The 23,828-nt window shown below is 32.5% G+C and overlaps 1 protein-coding gene across 1 annotated transcript; it reads left to right on the forward strand.

Annotated features, from left to right (window-relative positions):
- Nucleotides 1-1,207: 1,207 nt before the first annotated feature.
- Nucleotides 1,208-19,143, forward strand: LOC134232052 (interferon-induced protein 44-like). The gene is made up of 8 exons (XM_062714021.1): nucleotides 1,208-1,304; nucleotides 3,585-4,105; nucleotides 7,880-7,941; nucleotides 9,214-9,397; nucleotides 13,455-13,468; nucleotides 15,956-16,102; nucleotides 17,257-17,428; nucleotides 17,669-19,143. The coding sequence occupies exons 2-8, from the start codon at nucleotides 3,589-3,591 to the stop codon at nucleotides 17,959-17,961; spliced, it is 1,389 nt and encodes a 462-aa protein (XP_062570005.1). The 5' UTR covers nucleotides 1,208-1,304; nucleotides 3,585-3,588; the 3' UTR covers nucleotides 17,962-19,143.
- The last annotated feature ends 4,685 nt before the right edge of the window (nucleotides 19,144-23,828 follow it).

Genomic DNA, 23,828 nt, shown 5'->3' on the forward strand with positions numbered 1-23,828 from the left:
AATACAAACTAGGAGCAGAGCAAACTCCGATCTCCAAAACATCAGAGTTGGGATCAGGAGCCAGGGAGGAGTGAGCATCTCCTGCCGACTGGTTAAACCCGCCGTGCAATCCCTTTTTATAAGGATATAAAGTAAAAATCCGTCGTCAATTCAGTGTTTAGATAATGTACTAACAATTAGCATGAAAAACGACAGTCAGCATTTGACTCTATGATAAATTGAATTTGCTGACAAGGTCATAGCATCGACTATATATGTATATAGCATCAATTCCTCAAGGTATTGTATTCCCTTTTACCTCTCAGACATACTTAATGTCTTAATTTTTACTCATGACCAGAAAACCCTAGCATGCTCATATCTAGGGATGACCTAAAGGTGCTGATGAATATCACTTATAATGACATACATGGTATTGTAAAATCTCCCTTTGATTGCAAATGTTTTCATGTTCTTTTTAAATAAATGGCTGAGATCTATCGATTGAAAAGTACAGCTAAGTTTCGTCATCCATCAAGCATTTTTTTCATATTAAGTTTTCTATTTAGTGAAAACATCTGTTTTAAATAGACCATTGACACTTTTAACGCATTTTTTCTTTAAAGCGTTCATATGAAAATAGTTCACCTGTCTAAAGGAAACAATTTGACTGCTATGTATCAATTCTCCTTTTTTTTCCTTTTAAAATTTCCGAATGCATCTGAAAACTATACAGCGATAAAGATTTTCTTACATTTAATAATCATTATCTTTCATAAGAATTTTTCGCCAGATTGTTTAAACAGTTTTTCAAAGTTTTCACATATTTTCATTTCTTTGCAGAAATCATTTCTAAAAAGCTTTAAGCTCAGTGTAGTGGCCATGCTTATACTTACTGAATTTCTTTAAAAGAACAAGAGAGAAAATCATTAGGTTTACTGTGATAAGAATAATAGAACTTTTCAACCGTAAAAAATTCAAATGTGTCTACATTTATAATTTATCATATATCATTTACTGTACATGTACATGTTGCATTTCTTATTGAACGACCATCGAAACTTTTTTAAAGACACTTTTATTTTTGCCACTGACGCATAACATCTTGAACATTTCTTTCAAATTATTTTTTGACAAATAACAAAACTCTAACTTTTGTTAAGTACTGTAATAAATACAGTATTTCGAAAGTAAAGGGTATTCGTGATTCATTTTTCACCAATTTCATATTGATCTGGGGCGTCGTATTCAAAAACGAAAGTACTTTCAAGTGGTTTTTGGTCAGATTCTGGACGTTTATGGTAGCAGTATTGCTTGACATTAAGGTAAAGTAGTCGGTCATTTACAAATCTTTTTTTTTCAGTAAATGAAGAGAATATATTTGTTTTTAAATGTAGAAACAAAGAAAGAAAATGGAGTCACGATGTTTCTTTGTGTCATTGTCAGAACACGACTACAGTGTATCATTAAAATTCGATTATAAGGTGGTATGGAATACCAGACGAAACTTCTTCATAATATACGTGTACACATATATTTTGCCACATTTGTAGGATCTTTAATATTTCCATCTGCATTTGGTTAACCTATAATTTTTTTATTCATTATACCCCACGCAACTAGTTGCGGGAGGTATAATGTTTTTGACTGGTCCGTCAGTCCGTCAGTCAGTCAGTCAGTCAGTCAGTCCTCTTTTTTTTGTCAGCGCAACTCCTCATAAACCGCTGCACAGAATTTCGTCAAACTTTGCAGGTATTTAGGACACAATGTGTAGATATGCATATTACCAGGAAATTCCGATTCCATTATTTTTTCCGGGAATTTCCGCACTTTTAACTTAAGCATTTGGCCATACCTTGAATATAGAGATGAACAGTTTGTCAGCGCAACTCCTCATAAACCGCTGCACAGAATTTCGTCAAACTTTGCAGATATTTAGGACACAATGTGTAGATGTGCATATTACCAGGAAATTCCGATTCCATTATTTTTTCCGGGAATTTCCGCACTTTTAACTTAGGCATTTGGCCATACCTCAGTCAGTCCTCTTTTTTTTGTCAGCGCAACTCCTCATAAACCGCTGCACAGAATTTCGTCAAACTTTGCAGATATTTAGGACACAATATGTAGATACGCATATTACTAGAAAATTCCGATTCTACTATTTTTTCCGGGAATTTCCGCACTTTTAACTTAGGCATTTGGCCATACCTTGAATATAGAGATGAACAGTTTGTCAGCGCAACTCCTCATAAACCGCTGCACAGAATTTCGTCAAACTTTGCAGGCATTTAGAACACAATGTGTAGATGTGCATATTACCAGGAAATTCCGATTCCATTATTTTTTCCGGGAATTTCCGCACTTTTAACTTAGGCATTTGGCCATACCTTGAATATAGAGATGAACAGTTTGTCAAGCAACTCATTATAAACCGCTGCATAGAATTTCGTTAAACTTTGCAGATATTTAGGACACAATATGTAGAATGTAGATGTGCATATTACCAGGAAATTTTGATTCCTTTATTTTTCTGGGAATTTCCACACTTTCCAACTTAGACTTTTTGGCCATATTTTAGATATAGAGATGAACAGTTTGTCAGCACCACTCCTCTTAAACTGTTTTAAATAGTTTCGTCAACCTATGCTGATATTTAGAACATATTCCATTATTTTATCCCAAAGAGTTTTGACTATTATTAAAGAAAATTTCTCACCCCCCCCCCCCCCCCCCCCCCCCACCCCCACACACACTTCAAATTAATGTGTGGATTTGTATATTGTCAAGAAATTTTGATTCCATTATTTATCTAGAAACTTCATTTCACATTTAAATGTCCTCATATGCAAGACATTTTGATGAGAAGATTTTTTGCAATTATTGCCCTTTTTGATCTATACTATGTATTTAAAGTGCACTGTGCCTTTCATTATGTGTTTCACCGTCAAGTTATGGGGGAGCGTGGGGTATGTGAGCTAGCTCACTTTTTCTTTCATTTTTTAATTAAAATACATAAATGATTTCGTCTCTCATAAAATTTATTTATTGTGAAAAAGTTTAATATTAAAAGCAAGATTATACTCTTGCTTTTTATATTACTCTTTTCAAAATAAATCATATACTGTTTACAAAAACAAAAACGTTATCTGAAAAAAAAGAGAACATTCATTAGATACATTTTATATTAATTCTAAACAAAACATAAGCTTTAATACAATTTATAACCTGCAAAATTTCAGTACATGTATACGGACGGTTTCCTTGCTATTGAACAATTTCAGTGTATCCCATTAATCATTTTGATAACAAAGTGACGTACAAATTAAATATCTATGAGTGGAGAATAGCAGATGCAAAAAAATAAATGAAAAGATCCATCTGTTTTATTATCTAAGGATACGAGAGAAGAATATGTTAAATGTTAACTAATTCTATACACTACATCTACTCTTTCCGCTAACAAGATACATAATACCCAGGCATGTTTTCAAAATGGTGCATGTATTTTTACATAGCAATTTAATAAATTAATTAAAATGTTGCATTGTAAATATTGCTGCATCATACACATTACATGCATTTTTTTTATGTTATTTTCGAAGAGTTATGGATGGTCTGCTGAAGAATCGGGATAGGATACAGTTATCAGAATGGATCGGCAGGGCGTGTAATCTCGTTCTTTTGTACAAGGTCAGCAGAGATGGGGGTTCGGCGGAGAAGTTTCATAATCTGTGTGACAACAAGGGACCTACAGTTACTGTGTTCTATAACACGGATAACAATGTCTATGGCGGATATTTATCAGAAACGTGGGGTGGAACAGACCAATGGTGTATCGACCAAAAGGCGTTTCTCTTTAAATTATACAGTGTTGGAGAATGGAAGCCGAAAAAATTTTTCTCAAATGGAAAATCTAATAATTATTACAAGAGCACAAATTATGGACCATTATTTGCTAATTTGTGGTCATTTTATGGATCCCCTGAAAAGTCCTGTTGTGGTTATAAGATGGGCAGTACCAGTTTTTTTAGCGGTTCACACTTTCACATGGAAGGAGAAACATCTCAGTCAATTGCAAATGGACACAATGATGTCACTGAAATGGAAGTCTACTTCGTAAAAGGTTATAAGTTATATTTTTACTCCAGTGATTCTAATAATTTTTCCTGCATTTTTGTCCCCCGCTTGAAAAGTGGGGGATATTAATTTGGGGTTGTCCGTCCGTCCGTCCGTCCGTCTTTCTGTCTGTCTGTAACGCTTTCGTTTCCACACGATATCTAGAGAACCCTTTGAGCTTTTGCAATGAAATTTAGCAAAGCAACTCCCTGTGGCCTAAGGAAGACCCCTATTGATTTTGAGGTCAAAAGGTCAAAGGTCAAGGTTATATATATATGTTTATTCACCAATCAAGGGCCCACGGGGGGCATGAACAATTATTACAAAATGATAACATTGATTACAATTCTATATTAAGGATAATGTAACATGACTAGTGATTAAGTTTGACATTGAGAAGTGCATCACCACACTGGATCAAAAGCATAGAAACCATAGAATGATAAAAGAAAACACAATTAAATAAAAATGATAGATATAAGGTAAATAAATAAAAAAAAAATCTTGTAGTAATGGCAGTACTCTAATATAAAAATAGAGCATCTTGAATGCAAAGGGCACCAGGGGATGATACCTCTACACAGCCAGTCTGGCAAACCTGTACCCTAAGTATTGAAGATGGTCATTCAAAAAAAAAAAAATCATTTAAGTATTAACAGAAATAGTAATTTCAATTAATAAGTACTTAGCATATAATTAGAAACTTAATGCAAACTACTCTTTTGGAGTTAGTTCAATAGATATTTGACATATGCATACCCACATACACAAACACACACTTACTGTTACACAAATCCATGCATACAAAAATAATAATTTATATACAAATATATGTATGTATAGCATATATTATAAACATACACCTATTGTTACACATATCCATGCATACAAAAATAATAATTTACACACAAATATATGTATATATATAAACAGATGGTACTATCATGTATAAATGTAAATCTGTGATCTTGAAGGTAGCATACAATTAATGTAAAGAAAAGGTAACTTGGATACAGAGGGTACCAGGGGACGATGCCTATGCACAGACGATTATACTGGCAAGCCCGTACTCAAAGTATTCAAGACACCCCTTCTTACTTATTCTGTAAAAATTTACAAAAAAAAAAAAAAAAAAAAAATTCCATAGGTTTACTAATACTTTTCATACTTCAGCTCTCATAATCATTTTACTGACTTGAATCAGTATTTGCACATCCTCATTAGTCATGAGCCAATTTAACTTATTATCACTGTCCAAGTTGTGGAAATTCTTACAGGAATTGTTTATTAATTCATACAAGACTTTTCTTTCATCCTTAATGTGGTTACATGAAAAGAGAAAATGTTTCTCATCATCAACTGTTTTGTTATTGCATCTATTGCAGTGTCTTTCTTCTCTAGGAATGCCTATATATCGACCCCTTTCAATATTAAGTCTGTGAGCTGATATGCGAAAACGAGTAAAACTTCTCCTCTGCTCAAAATTCTTAATTAAATTAAGATACTTTTCTTGACCAAAATTTTGTTTAAAAGTGCTATAGCATCTCAGCTTTTTATCAGAGTGTGATTTAAGTTGAGAATTCCATTCTTGTATATAATATCTAAATAAACAATCTTTAAGTTCACGTTTGAATTTGTGCATTTTGACTGAAGTTAAATCACGAATACCCTCGATATTGGTAATAAGAAAATTAATGGAGCTGTACCAAGAAGGGAGTTTTTTCTCAAACAATGATTTGGATTCACAATATGCATCTTTTAAAATTGGGAAAGAATGGCCTAGATTTTCAAGCCTATACCAGTACCTTATCATTGATCTTACAATGTCAAAGTGCAGGGGAAATCTACCTAAATCTGACAATACAGCAAAATTAGTTGCAGTTTTATGCACACCTAGTACTGATTTACAAAATTTCAAGTGGAGTTTTTCACAGAATAAGTTGGAGTATATTTTATCAATAGTACAATTGGGTATGCTATTTTTTTTTGTAAATGGATTAAAACAACCCCAAACTTCAGATGCATACAATAAAATAGGTTTAATTGTATGGTCAAAAATATGAATAGTGGTTTTAACCTCAGGATTCAGGGAAATGAAATTTTTCCTGAGTTTAAAAAATGATTTTAATGCTTTTTGATAAAGCTGCTTTTGAGCAAAGGAGAAATAACCCGAAGAACAAAATGTCACACCTAGATATTTGTATTCAGACACACATTCCAGTTCGACATCATCGAGGTAAAATTTTGTTTTGGAGAGTCTACCTGCTTTGTTAAAAACAACTATCTTTGTTTTAGATGTATTTACACAGAGACACCAATCGTTACAGTATTGCTGTAGAATATTAAGTTCTTGTTGTAAACCTTCCGCTGTGGAGGAGAGTAGAATTATGTCATCAGCATACATCAAACATTTAACTGAATTTGAATTTAAGTAAACAGGGTCAGTAGCTGAGTTCAGGTAATCTGGAAGATCATTAATAAAAATTTTAAATAAATTGGGACTGAGATTGTCACCTTGCTTCACTCCCAAAGTTATTGGGAAAAAGTTAGTAATCTTATTATCGACTCTGACACAGGATTTACTTGATGTATACATACTTTTCACTACTTCATAAAAATTTGTTCCTACCCCTATTTTGAGGAGTTTAATTTTGATTCCTGTGTGTATAACAGTATCAAAGGCTTTTTGAAAATCAACAAAGCAGGCATATACTCTACCATCTATAAATTAGCAAATTCTGTCTGTTATAACACTTTCGTTTCCACACGATATCTCTAGAACCATTTGAGCTATTGCAATGAAATTTTACATAACAACTCCCTGTGGCCTAAAGAAGACCCATATTGATTTTGAGGTCAAAAGGTCAAAGTTCAAGGTCGTATTTATACATTCTGTCTGTGTGTAATACTATCATTTCCGGGCGATGTTTCAAGAAGATTCTTGAGCTTACGTAAATGTAATCTTATACCAAAACTCCCTAGGACCTCTCTCACCCCTCTCAAAGTGCCCTGCCCCGTTTGTTTTATTAATAATCATAGTATTACATATCGCTATTTTTAGCACAGGGGCATGAGGAGAGTTATTGCATATAAAACATGTTCTCGGCGGACGTTATGTTCTTATCACATCTATTAGAACTGTTTAATAAAGGCTATATAAAACAAACAGCGTGGATTGTGTAAAATTTGATATTACCGAACATGAATATATACCTGTATGTGACTTCATGATTGCTTATAATTCGCTTCTCTACAGAGCGGCGCCGTGGTCTAGTGGTATGTCTCTCGCTTCACATGTGAGAGGTCCCGGGTTCGATTCCCAGACGATTCATTATATTTTTTTTCCCGAAATACTTTTTTTTAACTAAATGATAGTATTCAGCATGTGAAATGAAAAATTTATGAGGTGTGGCTTGTACAAACTCATAAGATCATTACAGTGTGTTAATAAATATTCCATATAAAAAGAATCTTCTATACACATAATAAAGAATAAGCAATCAAATCTTTATATCCATATTGCCATATTTTATTTGCTTCAGTATACATGTATAGATTTAATTATTCTAAAAATTCAGTCAGGGGGATACGACTCCCCCCCCCCCTCCCCGAACTCTGCATTGTTTACTTTTTCCCTAAGTGGGGAACACAAATTCTCTGAATTAGCTTGTCTTAAATGTAACCAGCTGACTGATAAAACGTTGATTCACTAATGTTTAATTAATTATAATTTCATAATGCTTAAAAATACTTACAAGAACATTATTTCTTATGTCTAAAGATGGTCCTTTAGCTTTGGAACACGCCACTTTGTGGAGGGAACAACCACAATGGAACTTGCAGGTAGGGTTTTTATTTAAAAATTACTTATAAAATTTTTTTGGGTCGTTTGCTTTTTTTCAATAACCTGTGAATGTGTGTAATCATTTTCCTCATCAGCAATATTTTTTCTCATTAAGTTTGTGTTTTTCTATAACCTTGAACTTTATGTATATATTTCTTTATCTGATATAATCACTTTATCATTTTACTGTATGATAATGTTTTATTTTGTTCCAAAAGGCAAAGATTTAGACATGTGTACAGAACATTATTTTAAAAATCTTGAATATAATACAGAATCATACTTAATATCTTTAATTTTGTCTTTTTAGTTAGCATAATTTTCACAAATTCGAGACTTAAAGATGTGATAGTAGTTTTAGATGCTTAACAATTAAGGGCATGATAAACTTTTAAAGTATCTAAAAATATCTTAATATTTTTTTAAAAATCTTACAACTCTCTTTGTGACCTCAGAGTCTACACTTTTATATCTTCATTCTTTTTTAGCTCACCTGAGCCTAAGGCTTTTCTGATCAAAATTTGTCCGTTGTCTGTCGTTGTCGTAAACTTTTCACATTTTCAACTTCTTCTCAAGAACTAATGGGCCAATTTCAACCAAACTTGCCACAAAGTATCCTGAGGTGAAGGGAATTCACATTTGTTCAAATGAAAGGCCACGCTTTCTTCAAAGGGGAGATAATTATGAATTAGAGAAAAATTAATGGCATTTTTAAAAAATCTTCTTCTTAAGAACCAATGGGCCAGGAAAAATGAAACTCGTGGAATCATCCTCAGGTAGTGTAGATTCAAGTTTGTTCAAATCATGACCCATAGGGGTAGGGTGGAGCCAAAATGGCCGATCAAAGTTTTACATAGGATTATATAGGGAAACCATTTAAAATCTTCTTCTCAAGTACTTCAAAGCCATGATTAGTAATATTTATATGGAATCATCCTCAGGTAATGTAGATTCTAGTTCGTTCAAATCATGATACCCTGGGGTGTTAAAATTCAAGCCACCTCACCTCATAACCTTAGTAAACTTCTTGTCCCCGGGTAGGCACCATTGTTTCAACAAATCTGAATGTGAGCTAAATGATGCATATTTCTCACACGTTCATTATATCCCGTAAGATAATTATTCTCTCTGTCTTTCTCTGTCTTTCTCTCTCTCTCTCTCTCTCTCTCTCTCTCTCTCTCTGTGTGTGTGTGTGTGTGTGTGTGGGTGTGTGTGTGTGTGTGTGAGGGTGTGTGTGTGTTGTAAAAAATGCTTTATTTTCCACTTTTTAGACTTTTCAAGAATTGAAAGAGTACATAACAAAATACGAACCATTTGAGGAATCCGAGGTCCCTGAAGCAAACATCTTATTGATTGGACAAGTCGGGGCTGGCAAATCTAGTTTCCTTAATACCATCAACTCAATCTTCAAGGGAGCGATATCATCTCGAGCATGCACAGGGAGCGCTGAAAACAGCTTAAAGCTGACATGAATTCTTAAAAACGCAACATTTTCCTCTATGTACGACTTGTTTCATACCAACTATAGCCGTATTCCGCCATATTTCTTTCAGATACCTTGTCTCATTGAAACGATGTATACCCCAATGCGCTCGTTACACTTGAATGATTTTTTGGATTGGGTATCGACTTGTGCACATCTCCGATGGTATAGCATATGAGAACACATGAGGTGATCAAGACATTTCAAAAACAAAATAAACAACATAATAATCATATTTTTGAATAATTATTGATTTGAATCAAAAGAAAAAAATGCAAGTTTGGAAGAGAAATTTAGATGCATGAGTACGTATTTTTACAGTGCGCCAATTTATGCAGAATAAACTTGAAATAAAAGCAGTAAAATTTGCAAACACATTCTGAAATTATATCATTTGAATGGAACAAAACAACCAACGTCTTTGATTTGCAGGTCTTATGCAATTGATGCATATCGAGAAAACGCCTCGAACGCTGTAAACGTACCCATACCTGGTAATAAGGTTACTGCATCGGTTCGAAGATGTGCACAAGTCAAGTGAAATACACCCTGAATTCCATTTATTGAAATATGCATCACAAAAAAGAAATAAACTCCATAAAACTCAATAGTAAACACACTGTCATTACTCCGTATACACTAGCACGACGATACACTTAGTCCGTGCTGATCAGATTTTGGTCAGGGAAAATATCAAAAGTGGAAAGAGAGGTTATTTGGTATTTGCGCGGCTGAAAGGGGGGGGGGATATTATAACTGATGTTCATAAGCTATAACTGTGAATTGTTTATCTACATGTAGTTCTAATATACATTCTATACAAAGTCATGTATATAGTCTGCAGTTGGTTTGCGTCGCAAAATTCATTTGTCAATTATAACTGATTATTTTAGTACTAATCTCAAATCTAAACAAAGTAATTTGATGTACGGCTATAATTTACTTCAAATCTTAAAAGCAATTAACCAGAATACAAATTTTTATGTGTACATCTATACATTCTTTAACACAACACATACACACACGGAGAAAGGTCATCCCCTGTTCAGATTGACATTTAGGCATTTGATTTTTTGGACGGGGGGGGGGGGGGGGGGGGGCATACAAAAATAATTGACATGACCGTTATTGAAATATTCTTGGAAGACAGACATAAGACATTTCTGCCGAATTCAGTTTTGAATTTTTTTAAAATGTGTCACTCAGACCATAAAGTATGTGCATTTAGAGGAATGTAATTGTTTTATGATTATGTTGTTACAGGAAGTATTTCGATATTTCAGTATCCCCGCCTGATAGTCTAGGTATTTTTATGTATATATGTATATATATATATATATATATATATATATATATATATATATATATATATATATATATATATATATATATATATATATATATATATATATATATATATAATTTTTGTAGGTGAATTTGGGACATAATTTTAAAAGCTAGGGTAGGGATACTTGTCACTGGTTGAATACGGATAATTATTATTTATTCTTTTGTAGATTGAATTCTCTCTCTCTCACTCTCTCTCTCTCCCTCTCTCTCTGTTACCACCCGTTGGGGCAATGATAGGTATAAAATCCTACGCATTTTGTGCTGTTGTACCATTTATTATGCCTTAGGACAGATCGAGGATTTTTTTTCAGGCGGGATGTCGAAACTTCATAACTTGAATAATAATTTTACTTTGGACAGGAAATTAACCCAAACGCCCAACTTGAAAGAGAAACTAGACGTACATGTATTATGAGCAATGAACTCACTAAATGATACCCCCTGCCTCCCATATGGTTATAATGGCAAAGTCCATATTTCGCTAAACCCATACGTGTCATATCAAAAGGTAAGAAATAGGAGGTGCATAATGGTAATATGTAATAAACTTAAGATTCTTTGAAAGTTTCATTAAATTTCTCTAAGAGGTGTAAGAGGATTTGCGGATAAGAGATGGGTACCCCAAAGCGTAATTGACAGACGAACTGACATAACGATTACCTCCCACTAGGCGGGCGATATACTAAACGTGAAATATAAATCAGAGGAATGGGAACATTGGAAACTTTCTCGACTACCTTCTTAAACGTATGTGTCAAACTTGCAGGGGCGTAGTATCCGGGGGGGGGGGGGGGGGCGGGGGGCCCGCCCCCCCCCCCCCCCCACTTTTTTTCCCAACCTAACTTACACTATAGGAAATGTTAATTGAAAGCCTGGTTGCCCCCCCCCCCCACTTTTAGAAATGTACCGAAAATGTAGTATAAGAATTTAAGAATTGGTACTAAAAGTAGTTGACACTGAGAAAAAGTTAACCTCCCCCCCCCCCCCCCCCCCCCCCCACGAAATAGGATTTCCGACTTTGGGCAACTTCCCCCCCCCTTTTTTTTTGCTTGTCAACTTGTTCAGGTAAGTAAAAAAAAATTTTCTCTGCCTGGCCCCCCCCACTTTCTAAAACGATGCTACGCCACTGACTTGGACAACAGACAAGAGAATTTTTAAAAAGCTAGTTTTAGGTAGGATGTGGAATTCTCACGAGGAGTTTACTCTCTCTTCCTATATGCTTTTTCTAATAATCATTCATTATTTATGTCTAGAAATTTAATTCACATCAAATTCTATTTTCATTATCATTGTACCAAAGAATCAAACTCGTTTATTATACCCCACGCGTGAGGTATAATGTTTTTGACCCGTCATTTATTCTTTTTTTTTTTTTGGTCAGCGCAACTTCTCATAAACCACTGCACAGAGTTTTGTCGAACTCTGCAGATATTTATATGAGACAATGTGTGTGTAGATTTTCACATCACCAGAAAATTCCGAATTCTTTATTTTTTCGGGAATTTCCGCACTTTTACATTTAGATTTTTGGCCATATCTTGAATATAGAGATGAGCAGTTTGTCAGCGCAATTCCTCATAAACCGCTGCACACAATTTCGTCAAACTTTGCAGATATTTAGGACACAATGTGTATAAATAAGCATATTACAAGGAAATTACGATTCCTTTATTTTTTTCTGGGAATTTCAGCACTCCTACTTTTGGGGGAGTGTGGGGTATGTGAACTTGCTCACTTTTTCTTTCATTGTGCATAAAATTATAAATAGTTTTAAATCAAATTATATCAGGTCTAATAAAGCCAATACACAATATTTATTTGATAATAATTGATCATATAGAAATCCAATCTGTTTCAGACGTTTTTCTTACATCATTTTTATGAGAATGTTAATATGCATGTTTTACTACCCCCCCTCCCTATCACAGGAAAATATCTTCAAAAGGTGAATGATTCGCAATAATGCATGCTTTATTATAAATTTAATGAAGATAAACCATGTAATAATAAATTTTATTTACAACATTTACAGACAAGAGTTATGTATATTTTTGAAAAAAAAATTTCAACCAACCCCACTGAGCTTTCAACCTTTGATATTTTCCCTGATCAAATTAAATGATCGGCATGGGCCACGTGTGTCCAAGCATCTTTTACTGTTGAGTTAGCAATGGATTACATGACTTCTGAGATGCATTTTTCAATAAAAGTGAAATAAGATAAGTCTTTCGACATGTGCACATCCCAGTAACGATAGCAGTATTTAGGTAAATGTTTTATCACTGCGTTTGACGCGTTTTCTCGACCTGCATGGGTTTTTGCTGTACATGAATGTATTCTGTGTTAGTGTACTTTTTATATTGCAGCAAATGCATTCAAAAATAATTTAATTCTCCGTATAGTTCTATTTTTTGTTGAATTTTTACTTTTCAAACATGTATTTGGTCAGTTTATGGACTTCTAAAAACTATGCTATTGGAGATGTGTACATGTCGACAGCCAGACTAGAAAATCACTCAAGTGAAACAATTCTACAAGGCTATATATAGCAGGTACAGGTGACCAAAAATGTTCGATTAAAAATGGCGGAATCGAAGAAATATGGCGGACAAAGGCGTACAGGAATGTAGTAAGTCGTACAAAGATGAAAAATGATGGCTTTTTAAGAGTTCATGTCAGCTTTAACTAAAAGTGTAAGACAATGAACTTAATAATAAAATATAAAAAATATATATATCCTGATATCTTTTAATTAAATTTGTATATATTACTGATTGGATAAAAGCTTATCACATGACGCCCTGAAATTTTCCGTATAACGTCTCCGTCAAGGAGTATTATGAAAATCGTGCGCGCGATTACGTCCAAAGCGTTACTTTTGTAAATAAAGATGGAGGCTAAGAAACGGTTTACGTAGGTAGTTCAGTTAAATTTCTTGTTACCGTAACAATATTTCATGTTGATTGTTAATGGATTAAAACTTAATATTTTCATAATATGCTCAAATTTTTTTTTATACATGTATTGAAAAAGGTCTTCAGCGGGATAAATTCGTAACACAGTCTGTTAGTGACCTAATACGGATTCATACATAATTTTCATTCACACCCTGTATGAATCCGCATTAGGTCACTAACTGACTTTGAAATTAATAGTATTGACATCCATTACATATGTACACTGTTGCTAGTACTTCAACTGAGCTCCGTGCTAATTCTTTGAAATAATCAAATATAATGAACGACAGACTGAATACAAGTAGCAGTCTGTATTAACCTATTTCAAAATATGAATGATAATATTTTTAGACGCAATTTGTCGTTAATCATTTCTGGTTTACTATCATAACAAAAATTGCACTAAAAAAGATTGTAACACGTTTTTGTGTATTTGCACTCTTCGGCGGAGATGCATCATTCTGAAGTTAAAAATAAACATAGAAGCTGGGCGCTAGGGAGACCTTTTAACCTGTACGATTCCCAGAACATGCGATTCATTACAATGCTGCTGTTTACTTGTTTATTGGAAGATGTATTTGGTTAGGAGGAAGAAGCAACCAATAAGATTGGAGTGACCAGAGTTCAGGTGTTTGGATAATTTAACTACGGAAAACAATATTTAAAGATTATGCAAAAGATTGGAAATTATTTTAAAAGTGCATTAGAAGTTTAGAAAGTACTCAAGGTCAGAATAATAGTAATTGAATTTCAAATTGAAATTTAAAGTGAATTTTTCATTTGTATGGGGACGCCATAGCTTTCCAGTGGCGGACAGCTAATTTATACCTAGTATGCTAAGCACTCAGGGCCATTGAGTAGTGAAGAATTCTTTTAGTGCCACACCAACTATGATACGGCACCTTGCAGTTTATACTGTCTCATATGCATCCGAAATACCTTTCTCTACATCTACATCCCGCAATGGATTGGGGACCCGACGTAATGATCAGCTTCTTCCGCCACATTAGATATTAGACATTAGAAGTAAATTGAAGTGTTGCAGACGTTAATCATCGTTGTGGGCTCAGCTTATGTCAAACATAATAATTATTATTTAACATGAGTCACGAAAAATTGACATATAGAAAAAAAATGGTCGGACAAAAATAACACGAATTCCTTGTGTACAACCCACTGAGATGGTCTAAAAGTCTCACAATTATTTTCATAATGTGTCTTATCTCTATTCCTTGATGTCAAACTGTTGGCATGATTGAGCATTACGCCCTCTACCAAAATTGCGAAACTCATGCCCCCAAAGTCAGAAGTTCTGGATAAGAATTCATTTTTTAATACATAGAAGATGCATACAGTTTTTTGGAAAAGGCTATATTTCTCGTGTATATTCTGATATTGGTCTTAATGAGTAAGGATGTCTTTTTCAACGCTGTAAATTCCTTTGTCAAAGGTTTTTATGTTAGATAGTGTTCCTTTGATTTTATAGTTACAATATGTAAAATGAATCAATCCTTTGAAAATCTTGAAAATCTTCTACTAGCAAACAAAAATCTTCATCAAGCAAACAAAGTACATGGTTATAATGAGCAAAGGTGCTTCTTCCATGAACTCTCTGGTCACTGTATCAGGGATCTTGTGTTACACAAGTTCTATTATTTTTTTTACATGTAGCCTAAGGGAAAATACACATTTCTTGAAAATCATATTATTTATTTCTGTGCATATAGGGGACAGAATACGAAATTGGTTTGATCAAAGTCGTTTTACTAGATCTGTTTTTTATTTTACCACAGTATCAAGGGGTATAGTGCGCCGCAAAGTTCTATTGATCATGTAGGAGAAATTCTTTTTTTCATCATTTTCCTCAATTTATTTCTACAGTTTAGATTGTTATAATCAAAAGCTGTACATCCATATTAGTTTGCTCTCTACTTTTTTGTTTATAAAAGCTGTTTATTTGTTCCTCAGTCGTCCGCCCCCTACCCTGAGGAATAAAAAAGTGATTTAAAAAAATGTTGAAACTTCACTACATGCAGCATCAGTTTTCCAATTGCAATCTTTGCTTTTCTGTATGTCCCGAGACCATGAATCAATATTTAAAAAAAGTTCGCTATCTGGCAAAGTTTGATAATAAAATTAATAATTGTGGTATTTCTTATCATGAAAACAAAAATGGTATCTAAAAACTTTATTCTCAAAAAAAAACATTTATTATTTTTACAGTTTGAAAAACTCCGAATCCGTGATCCGGCAGCAAAGAAACATTTGAAGTTCAGGATTTGTGACACACGAGGAATAGAAAAAGCTCTTTCTATCAAAGAAGAAGATCTTCGATTTATTATGGATGGAAATCTGCCTAATCATTACATTGTATGACCGTTTGGTTTCTTTTTCCCTCAAAATTAATATCAAACACTGGCTTGTAACGATTGTTTCGAAAGTGAAACGATTATTATACAACACTGACATATCAAATTGCATTTTTACCTCAACTATGCTGAAAGCTTGAGAAAGTTTAACCACTCACAATTTATCGAATATCAGCCTTTTCGTCCGTCTGTCTGCAAATTGTTACTTTTCTCAGTACCCATTTTGCTCATTCATTTAAATTTGCCACAAAGCATTGTAAAGTATACTAATAATTTTTATATAGAACTACAGTTAGACACTTGAGAATTTGTGAAAACTAAATGTTATCTTTAAAATTGATTCACACTTCACAACAGGTTATACAATTGGATTGATATTTTAGTTGCAATTTAGCTAAAAAGTCATTTTATTGGCTATTATACAGGGGTAGGAAAAAAATATTTCCTGTCCTGCTTTGAAATTACATGCTGACTTGAACAGCTGGTTGTATTTATCAATTGTAATAAAATCAAGGAAGATGATCCAAGCTTTAATCAAATTAAATCGAAAAATAACATTTTAAGTTATGTTTACATAAGTAAAATAAATAAGTTTAACTATATATTTCTAAATTATTCATTAGAAGTTTCACATGCATTCATAGGATTATCAAAAAAAAATTAAATATGTATTGATTTTTATTGGTGGTTGCAGAATGGTGAAATTTTAAACATCACAAGAAGCTAAACAAGAAGCTAACAATTTCTTGATACTTTAGAAATTCATTGTGTGCATCATTTACAGTCACAATAGGATCCAAAAGAACTATCCAGACATCCATTTCTTGTTCATATTATATGTACTTTAACAATTTATAGCAGCATCATTTAGTTTCATTTAATTTACCTCTGGCACAGGGGATGTCTCTTTCTCCTACGCATCTGATTCCATCTCTGGATTTCCAGGTGGTCTGTGTTTTAACCCTATCAGCATATTTGCAATCGTTTGAAGATTTTATGAGATTGATTACTGTTTGCTATCTTCAACATCTTGTTTATTTTATTGTATTTCATTCATATTGTATTGTATTTGTATTATAGATTTAAAACCAAATTGCAAAATAATAACTTGATGTATTGAACAGACATTGATGTAATATATACATTTATTTTTAGTTCAATCCAGTTGATTCTGCGTCCGCAAAAGTTCCAGGTTTTGTCAAAGATCCAACATTGAAAGAGCGAATGCATGTTGTTGTGTTTGTTATTGACGGAAGCACATTAGATGTTCTACCGGAAGACACGCTTAAAAAACTCAAGGACTTCAAAACGATGGTAGTTGACAGGGGTATGTGGACTTTCTTTAAAAGTTAAATTATTATATATAACATATTGCTCTATAAGGATATTCTCTTTTATATAATTATCACTTGTTAATAAGGGACCGTTTTTTTATTTATTAATGATGCATTCAAGAAAAAAAAGATATTTTTCTAAATGAACTGTTTGTGAGGCAATCTATGTTTTATAACATGTATTTTTTTTTCTTTGTGATTACATTCTATTACTTACAATTTGAATATCATAGGTATACCTCAGTTAGTTTTACTTACCAAAATGGACAAGGTATGTGAATTTGTCGAAAAGGATATCAGTAATATGTTTGTGAGCGAAGGTGTAGAGGGCCTGGTGACCAAAGCTGCTGACGTCATCGGAATCCCAAGATCCCACGTACTTCCGGTGAAGAATTACGAAAAAGAAACACTTCTTAACATAAATGTAAACATCCTGGCTCTAGGAGCATTACGCCAGGCACTCTTGTTCGCTGATGACTTTCTGGAGAACCAATTTGAAATTGAACAAGAAAATTCACGGCGTTGAATTAAAGAAGCACTGATTCATAAACTAGATTTCGAACATGTTCAGCATGCATTTTTTAAGAAAAAGACAAAAACGAAAGTGATGTGATGTGATGTTACATGTATTCTTTGCACGTATTCCCAGCATTTACATCTATTATTCAAACTCATCTTTAATCAACAAGTAACCAAATTGTCATTTGTTTTTAAGGAATATTGCATGAGCTGTTGAAATCAATATAATATGAGAGATCCCTCCCCTTACAATGTTAAAGTCCAATTTTTAAGATAAAACTGATAATTTTTGATCGAATGACGATATTCTTCTGAGGCCGTTCTGGTCAGCGTTCTTGTTTTTTTTTTTGTTTTGACCAGTAGTTTCTTTGGATGACCGATATCTATCATTTTCTTTTCAGGGTTTTTTACAGCAATTTAAATAGTATGAATTTTTATTGAAGAAACATCCGATATTTATGTACATGTGTAAGAACAAGTTTTTTCCTCATGGATTTAAGGTAAATATATATGTATGAGACAAAAATATTGAATTAGACATTGCCGTTTAATCAGACTTTTGCGAAGACACTGACTTTTACAGTTGACGGCTTACTTGGACATTTAAACCTGCGTCATGTACGGAGGTACAGAATTGAAAATGGATAGGAAAACATATACTGAGATAAAAGTCATTGTATTCGGGGCTTTGAAATGATTTATCAAAAAAATTATTTAGAGACTTTATTCACAAGAATTAATATATCCTTTTATTTTCAATAACTTAAAAAATGAAATAAAGAAGCCACATTTCGTAGGAAAGTTTGGCAGGAATTAGTCAAGACTGGAATGGAGGTTGTTGAGGGTAGGAATGTTGCAGTTTCCCAACTAGACAACGAAATATGATTTTTGAAATAACCCGTTATTATCGTTTTCTTAAATGTTAAGATCAATATTTTTTCACACAAGTTTCCTGGTGTAAAAGTAAGCCGTCAACTGTAAAAGTCAATGTCTTCCCAAAGTCCATTATGAAATCAAAACTTATTGATTTGAAAAACATTTAAAAATCTTTTTCTGTTTTAGTATTAGTTATAATTGCTTGTTTTGTGTATCTTTGAGAAATAAGAACTGTTTGTCTGACCGATTTTCTACTAAAAAACAAAGGATTCAACACCTGGGGTTTCAATAAACTCTCGGTAAGATTAGCAGAATATCAAAGCTTGTTATAGGTGTATTTGGGTATTAGTTTTATACATCACCGAACAATGCTGGTAAACAATGATATAATTTCAATTTTTGTAATGCAGGTATCGTTCTTAAATACATAAAGTATGAAATTTGATTCTAAATGTTTTAATTTTGAACGTAAATTGAAGTATTTACTAGGGTGATTTATACGTGGAAATTTATACAAGAAAACACTGAATTAGAATACATGTCATTGTTTTTTTTTTTTCAATAAAGATTCAAACATCAGATAAAGAAGCAAGTCTGTGAAGAAAAATCATTTACAAAATATACATTTTGCAAATAAATTCACCATTGGTAAATATGCTTTCAAATTAATATTGGAATCGGCTTTTCTCTTTAATTGTGAGATTTAATTTTAACTGATTCTCAGGGACAAAAAAGACAACTTTTATTTCCCATCAATGTATATACGGAAACAAATATTAATCTGAAGAAATCAAATGAACAAATCGATTAAATGTCGTGTAAAATTAGTGTTCTAAATATATAAATATCATTGTTATTATAACCAAATGTCAGTCTTTGAATAGTTTTAATATCCAAAGAACTAAAATGATTTTAAACTACTACATGTACCGCCCTTTGACAAAACCGGGTTTAATGACCTATCTTTTGACGTTGAGAAAGAACGTGTTAATTGTGAATTCAAATTTTCGTGTATAAAACGCGAGTTTCCTTTTCCTTCCTTTCCACTCTCCTTTGCCCTTTTCCATTTTCAGAGTGAAACACTACTGGACGAAAAAAGTGCTGAGAATCCCAAATTTTACTGATAAAGTTTGATAATTACTGATAATGTGCTGTTGTTGCTGATAAATACTGATATTTACTGTTGCCTTTTACTGTTGAGTCTGATAAATACTGATAAATACTGTTGAGGTACTGTCGTTGCTGAGAATTGCTGATAATTACTGTTGAGGTACTGTCGATGCTGAGATTTACTGATAATTACTGTGGTCATTGTTTTTAACCTGGTAATTGGTTTAAAATAAAACAACGGGCTATAAAAACCTTCAATTATTACTTTCTTTTACTTGAATTATCATGGCAAAATTTTCATATTTTTTAGATGTTCTGCTTATGGCAAAATTACATGACTGTATGTATGTATGCTGATCTCAATTTCTACATTACGTTAACTTTGTGACAATAATCAAATGAATTATTAATAGAATGAATATATAGAAATAGAATAAATTAAAAAAATTAACGGCAGAAAAAATATGGAATTTTACTTTTGCATAAGATCTTATTGAAAAATAAACTGTAAATAAAAGAAAATTATGCTATCTTAAAAAAGATCCATCGCCGCCTTTCCCGACTCCAAAAAAATTATGTAGAGAGATCGGTGTTCTTTTTTTTTCAATAATAAGAAAAAAGTTCGTAATGGATGGGAAAAAATCGGGATAAAAAAAGTTTCCTGCAGGTTAGAAAAGTTGGATTTGTTCCGTTTTCACTAGGTAAACTGGTCGAGTTTGGACAACATTTTGTTTTTGAAGGCCTTTTTTCTCGAAAACAGTTATATTTATCTTGTTAAATGTTCAGTTTTCTGGTCTCTTTTTGTCGAAATATTTAAAAAAAATTTGCTCGGAAATTAGAAATTTTATCCCTTTTAAAAAGTAACTAAGAGGTGAAAACAGGTTTGAATATGTTCAATCTGTGGGCACTGATTTTAATTATTTATTTATTTATTTTTTCATTTATTTTAATGTTATGTAGACGTTTGTAGATCGTCCAAGAATTAAACTACTCCACATGTACATATGTACAAGTACACACTGTATGCATGTGCAACCGGCAAATGGGGCGAGCTCATTAAAAATTAGAGGTTAAGAATCCCTAGTACAAAGGTACATGCATTTAGTTTGCCTTAAAATTTAAATATAAAATCATTGTTTATTTAATCAGTTTTGAAATCTCATTGATTTTTTTATTTGATTTTATGGAATGGAGAATAAGAAATGAAATGAGACTTAATGTAATATGTTACTATTAGTATATGATCAAATTAATCGATTTTAATTTTGCATGGTAAAAAGTTGAAAGGAAAACACCTTTAAATTGATTTCAATTGATCAGAAATCGGTGATCGACCTGTGATTTGGCTGTATTGTGTACATGTCTTCAGCCCCGGGGTAGAACGGGGTACAACTTGTATATTCCATGCAAATTGTAGTGGTCAGCGTAACAATGGGCACTAATTACCTATTGTTCTTCGTCTGCGGCTACCGGTGTTATCAATAAACAAACTACTGTACCTGCACTGTACATGTACTCGCTACTTTGGAACAGTCTTAAAGTTAATGGTCGCACGAAAAAAAAATCCGTAATATTGAATTTGATGACGAATAAAATTGATAGAAAAAATATTTAGAATAGAACACTTTGGTACTATAATGAAAAAAAGAAGATATATACATGTACATCATGTACGTTGTACAGACTTATTTTCATTATTATTTCAATTCTCAAAGATCTATCTTCTTCAGTATTTAATTTCATTTTTTAGTTTTATGCATATTTCTTCAATCAATCAATCATTTAAATTTGAATCTTTTTACCATTTTACTTTAGTATACATAGACCACAAAAACATATAAAATGTATGTTATTTTATACATAACAGTAGGTCTAAAAGGCATGCGTGAATAAGAAACTAAATAAAAAAAAATTCGTAGGTTGCTATAAATGCCAAGTAAGGGAATTTAGGCCGGGGAGTATATTTTGTTTATCAGATAAAAGAATATTCCGGGGGAGGTGGTCACATGTATTTCTGCTAACGATTGTTTGGGACCGGTAAATACGTAGACGAGAAATTGACTTCACTTTTTAATAAAAAAAAAGTGTGCAAAATATACAATCATATAGATATAAAGAGAAAGATTGTTTAGTGAAGCACTTTTTTGAATTAATATTAGCATGAATTGTTCCCAATTCAGATGCAGGGAAACTCCACTTCGCTTAATCCGAGAAAAAAAAACCTTAATGTATGGATTTTGAATGTCAGAAACATGCATGACGTTGTGTATCGCACTCATGAATAAATGACAAAATTACTTCAGTTCTGAAATGTGTATGGTTCATTGCAATTGATTCTCTAAAAAAATTTATTCATGCATATAAAAAAATCGATAAGTATATTATCATAACTTGCATGACTTTTAAAACACACAACTAAAGAACAGACCTTGCCCTATCGGCTATCACTTAATTGTAAACAGTATTTCACCCCCTCCTTTTTGTGCTACAATCAAGTAAAATCATATAAATAAGCACCAAGTCTGTACTGTTCGTTTATCCAAAGGTCTCGGAGAAAAATGGAATTAAAAAATAATTATAATCACTGCACAAAATTCTAATTTTACAAAAACGCAAACTGTAACGATATCCCTATGTCAGAAAGTACTAATAATTGACCCGATTCTAAAACGAAAGTAGAACTTTTACACGTGGTTGACATGTATGTTCAATAACAACAAGCACAAAGTTTGCATTAATGGAAAAAGTTTATTCAAGTTATGATTTATTTTATTTAGTTTTTTAATTGACTGACCGCATATAACATGTTTAAGGAGTGGCGCATAATATTAGAAGCCATATGCCCATAGACTTAAAACTGTATACAAATAATTACAATGAAAAAAGAATTAGCCTAAAGAAAGACGTATATTTCATTGACTGAAAATCACACTGCATAAGATTCATGTCATGTAGTGTACAATCCTTAAGCCTTAACAAATAATTTAAAAGAGATGGAGAGAGAGAGAAAGCTAGAAAGCGACACGATATAAAATTCGCAGGGAGAACATCGGAGAACTAGAGCGCGCTGTCTACATAATCTATAAAAAAAATAATTAAAGATGCTTCAATTTAATTATTTAACCCTGTCACATTCTTCTATAAAATAACAAAGTGTACGCTTCAAGACTAGATTTTATGAAAAATATTTAATACTGTCTTGTTAAAATGAGAGCTTGATTTAAAAGTAATTGGAAAAGGGGGGGGGGGTGTTTTCAACTTAATGTGCTCATGCATTTTCAGTTCTCCACACGGTAAAATAAATTGATATTTAAAACCATTGACTGTATTGAAGTATTAAAGAAATCCACAAAAAGCTTTTGATGACAGTACACATACATGTGAGAAAAAATATGAGATGAGATTTTTGGAACAAAAATTTAACTTTTTAAAAAAGTACTTGGGAAGAAAAACCACTGCAAATACAACAGAATAATTTTCCTCAGATAATGTCATCTACATGTAAGGAGAAATTTAAATAAAAAACATAAACATTTATGAAAGCTTATGTTAACATTATGGTCAAAAATTATTATAATGAAATTAATATATGAAAACTGAAAACAAATTAATAAAATGTGACTTTTTTTATTTAGAGTAATTTATTTTGTAATTGACTGTAATGAATTTGTTAAAATACTTTTAAAAAAAACAACAAATAATCATTTCTCAGGCGATTTTAATCCATTCCCAGGTTAGAAACAATGACCACAGTAATTATCAGTAAATCTCAGCATCGACAGTACCTCAACAGTAATTATCAGCAATTCTCAGCAGCGACAGTACCTCAACAGTATTTATCAGACTCCACAGTAAAAGACAACAGTAATTATCAGTATTTATCAGCAA

The sequence above is a fragment of the Saccostrea cucullata genome, unplaced genomic scaffold (assembly GCF_032062105.1).
Source record: "Saccostrea cucullata isolate Sc308-1 unplaced genomic scaffold, CSIRO_AGI_Scuc_v1 ctg4513, whole genome shotgun sequence".
NCBI classification, from domain to species: domain Eukaryota; kingdom Metazoa; phylum Mollusca; class Bivalvia; order Ostreida; family Ostreidae; genus Saccostrea; species Saccostrea cuccullata.

Bases quoted from the DNA above. Each gene is read 5' to 3' on its own strand.
- LOC134232052 (XM_062714021.1), top strand. From the start codon at position 3,589: ATGGATGGTCTGCTGAAGAATCGGGATAGGATACAGTTATCAGAATGG. The intron at 4,106-7,879 runs GTTATAAGTTAT...TTATGTCTAAAG, and splicing joins GGAAGTCTACTTCGTAAAAG to ATGGTCCTTTAGCTTTGGAA. The intron at 17,429-17,668 runs GTATGTGGACTT...TGAATATCATAG, and splicing joins AACGATGGTAGTTGACAGGG to GTATACCTCAGTTAGTTTTA.